Source organism: Etheostoma cragini, chromosome 18, assembly GCF_013103735.1.
Source record: "Etheostoma cragini isolate CJK2018 chromosome 18, CSU_Ecrag_1.0, whole genome shotgun sequence".
Classification (NCBI taxonomy): Eukaryota; Metazoa; Chordata; class Actinopteri; order Perciformes; family Percidae; genus Etheostoma; species Etheostoma cragini.
In genome coordinates this window covers 23009654-23014002 of record NC_048424.1, presented here as the reverse complement: position 1 = coordinate 23014002, position 4349 = coordinate 23009654, and the positions used below count along the sequence as shown (strand labels likewise).

General features: G+C 42.5%; 1 protein-coding gene across 3 annotated transcripts in view; it reads right to left on the bottom strand.

Moving 5' to 3' along the window:
- Positions 1-4349, bottom strand: part of cd2ap (CD2-associated protein) — a 62263-nt gene that overhangs the window by 7192 nt on the left and 50722 nt on the right. For all 3 annotated transcript variants that reach the window (XM_034899804.1, XM_034899806.1, XM_034899807.1), the window contains one exon: positions 3045-3128. In XM_034899804.1, the coding sequence (XP_034755695.1) occupies positions 3045-3128 (84 nt within the window). The remainder of the gene's footprint in view (positions 1-3044; positions 3129-4349) is intronic.

Here is a 4349-nt window from a genome sequence, read left to right as displayed (position 1 = left end):
GTCCTGCTACATCCTGCTACGTCCTGCTGCGTCCTGCTACGTCCTGCTACGTCCTGCTACGTCCTGCTGTGCCTTGTAATGCCAACAGTGCCCTGCTATGCCATGAATTACTACAAAGAACTGCTACAAACTGCTATTTTTCTATTTTTGTTATTGTCACTCTTCATTCTAACCCCAACCGGCCCGTCAGACACCGCCTACCAAGAGCCAGGGTCTAGGTCTGGGTCTGACCGAGGTTTCTGCCTAAAAGGAAGTTGTTCCTCGCCACTGTGGCCCTGTTGCTTGCTCTGGAGGAGACTACTAGAACTGTTGGGTCCTTGTAAATTCTGGAGTGTGGTCTAGACCTCCTCTATCTGTAAAGTGTCTCAAGATTGATACTATAAATAAAATTGAATTAAATTGAAACAGAATTGAATTACTTCATGAATCAAGCAATACACCTTTATGGAAGCATCTGCACTTTGTTATGTTTCTTTACTTAGTTATTTTTTCCTCTAAGTTGTCATCCATCTGTGTTAACAGTATTTCATTGTAACTGTGCATATCATTATCCTAACAGAACGCTGTCCTGGTAGGACATGCCACTGTGAACCAGAGAAGGGCACACAGAGTCCACGTGGAGGGATTTCACCCTCATAAGTCTGAGATATGCATGATTAAGAGTGCTCCAAGCTAGGGTTCACTCTGACTGCTCTGTCTGTCTTTCTCTATGTGTGTGTGTGCGCATGCGTGTTTGTGTGTTGATCTGTACCCCATGCTGAACAGCCAGAGGTCTAATTATTCTTGTTTGACAGTGACTAATTGAGACTAGATAGCATCTAAGGAAATTAATGAAATGCTGAACAGGAAGACTAAACAGCAGATGGTGGTCCTCCTGTTTCTGTCTGTCTGTCTTCTTCTCTCCATGTTTACTCCGATCACAAACACACCGCAGAGAACTCTTTCGCTGTCTGCAAGGTGCCAATTAACGGGCTTGTCTGTCTGTAATGTTGGGGATATGTTTTCTTTGTAAGTTGCTCAAACGCCCCAGTGCTCTAGGCCTGCAACCTACATTTACTTTAATAATAGATTATTGTGACCATAATGTCTTTACTTATCAACTAGTGGTTTGGTCTATACAATGTCGGAAAATCCTGTAGTAAGAACAGACCCACTCATTCCTTCTTCTAACATGGCCTAGCTAGGAGTACAGGAGTTCTTTTGTTTTTACTTCATTTTGCTGTCTTGTGTTCTCTCTGTCGTTTGAATGATGTCTTGCATTCTTGCTGGTCCCTGCTGGGCTGTTAGATCAATATCTTTATCATTTCTGGAATGTTGTTAAGAAAACCATTTTGTCACGTACCATTCTACCTGAGTAGGTCCAGTTTTCAGCTCTAATGGCTGCGACCTCTATATTGTTTTGTTTTATTCTCATTCTCAGTCATTTTGATGTTTTAATCCCAAGTTTTACAAGTTTCTAATAAAAAGGTTAATGGTAAAGATTTGATTCCACTTCTGTAGAGCAGTAGTGATTATGGGAAAATAATAATTAAACAAAATGGCAAGATGCTTGTTATGCTATGGCTATGCATCTAGCCATTTTGTTTCATTATTATTTGTTTTTATTTTATTATTTGTAATTTATTAATTACAATTGTACAATTAGTTGATTTGACTTTTTACTCTGGTCTTTTTTCATATAATTATCTGCATTATTATTATCATCTCTGACGCAATGTTAATACTTTTATCAATTATTATGGTTTACTGACTTACATAACCTGTTAGCCTAGGTTGTCCTGATTTTAGGGATTTGAAGCATTTAAAGACTCTCCAAAAAATGAGCAAACCAACGTCGGCTCTCTGGGACTATTTCTATTGCAGAGTTCAAAGGGTTAAACACAGTGCGGTGTTTTGTGATGTCGAAAATAAGCAGTCCGCGTTTGAGCCAGGACTTTCTGGGCCCAGAGGGTTACTGCTCTAACCCTGTGGTTTACAAAGCGGGGTTCGGGGACCCTCGAGGGTCCGTGAGGGGTTTTCCAGGGATAAAAAGAAGAATCATTTATTTTCACTCTAATTCCATTCATAAGTAACACAATGATGGTAAATGAATTTGAGGTTGAACTGTTTTGGTCATGGTTTCTTCACCTACTGAAATAAAACATTTACAAGCAAAAATCAGAAGGGGAACCCTGGGACTAAATCTTATCACATAGGGGGCTGCGGTCTAGTTTGTGTCGGTGCCGTTTATAGTAAGAGCAGTGGTTCCCAAACTTTTAGACCGATTACGGCATGGGCAAAGTGGGCACAGGACCCTGATGCTCCAGGGGGGGGCCCTAACCATCTGATGAATTGCATTTTACTATCAATGCCAAGAATTGATTCATTTGCCCAGGGCCAGGCCACCTCAGCTGCGTCTTTCTCCCGTCGCATCCCGCTGTCTCTCCTGCCTACACCGCCCCCCCCCCCCCCCCCCCCCCCCCCCCCCCCCCCCCCCCCCCCCCCCCCCCCCCCCCCCCGTCCCATTTCTACCTGCGCACACGGGGGGGGGGGCTGCTCCTCTGCTCCTCAGAAACCGATTCAGAGAGAGCTGACTGTTTTTGTACTCGCTGGACAATGCTGGTGACTTTTTTACAGAGAGTTGCCAGATTTGTTGCTAGTTGCTTTTGTGGAAAAAAATCACTAAATCTAGCAACAAAGTCGCTAAGTTGGCAACACTGTTTTCATGGAGACAGGCGCTGTGTGCACGGAGGGGAGGGGCTGTGTATGTGTGTGTCTGTGTGTGCATGCGTTTGTGTGTGTCAAGTGACAGACGAGAGCAGGGGATAAAAATGCTTATGTGTTAAAAGAATAACGAAACGCAATGTGTGGCGGCTGGTGTCGATTGACTAGTCTTTGTGTGGTAAACACTGTAACTGTTGAGTACACTAAACAATGAGAGATGAGAGGGACGAGTGGCTGTGGGAAGTTTTAGTGAGGTTTTCATTTGGAGGATATTAAGCCATTTGCAGTGTTTGTCATCTGTAACTATCATTGAATCGCTGAGTGATGGTGCTTTCAGTTACCTTTCTGGTTTCTGTTAGTTTTGGTTTGGCAGCATCCTCTTCATCAACCTTGAAGGATTTCTCCACGTTCACTTCCTTGTTGGGCTGCAATGGAACAGTATCATTTACCGTTTGATTTGCATTTCATTTGACTTTCTATTTACAGCTTCCTGTAAATAAGTTAGTAAAGTTCATTTATAAAGCATTTATCACAGACATAGTCATAAAGTGCTTCACAGGCCAACTAAATAAATACGTTATAATAAATTGATAAACACCAAAGCACAATAAATCAAAGTAAATCATAGTAAAACACAAAAGCATAAAATACAAGGAGGGGAGTAAGGCAGGTGTTAAGACCCCTGTGGTAGGGCTGCTTGTGTGTGTGTTTGTGTGCTTGTCTGTCTTCTTTGCCGAGATAATCCATCCACCTCACAGGTGTGTCATATCAAGATGCCCCCCCCCCCCCCGATACAGAAAAAGTGCACATTTTAGGGTGGCCAGGCTAAGGCCCACCTGTGCCTTCACCCTGCTGTCTGATCAGCATCTTGATATGCCACACCTGTGAGGTGGATGGATTACCTCAGCTGAGGAGAAGTGCTCACTAACACAGATTTAGACAGATTTGTGAACACTATTTCAGAGAAATAAGCCTTTTAGGTACGTAGAAAGAGTCTTAGAGCTTTGAGTTCAGCTCATGAAAAATGAATGCAAAAACAAAAACCTGTGGGAGGAGGGCTGCGTGTGTGTGTGTGTGTGTGTGTGTGTGTGTGTGTGTGTGTGTGCGTGTGTGCGTGCGTACATGTGTGTGTGAATGAGAGTGAGCGTGACAGAGGGTGAGTGAGTGAAGGGGTGTGACAGGTTACAGAGAGCTGAGGGAGCTGAGAGTAAAAGGAAATCCATTGAGTGGCACATCAATATTAAAAATGTGAGAAAAGAAAAGTTTATACTCATCTGACATTAAAAAAAGGAACTTGAGCATAAACTAGATTTTTAGCTTGGAAGCCAGACAGTTTTGAATGGCAGTCTGATTAATGTTCACAACCTGTAACGTTGAAAAAATAAATAAGATCATAGCATACAATATGTTATGGTAATTAATTGTATCTTAAAGTAATAGGTGCAGTCTCCTGAAAGCTGGCTGGGAAATATTAGAGATCAATATTCAAAACGTTTTGTTTATTAGCTTTAAACTTGCCTCAATATGAATACACCTTTAATCCAGAGACTGTTCTGAACTGTGATTAATACGCAGCTACATCATTTGTTGAACATCAAAAAGTCCCAATGCACTCAGTTGTAGAGTGGCGTCTGACCCCCCCCCCC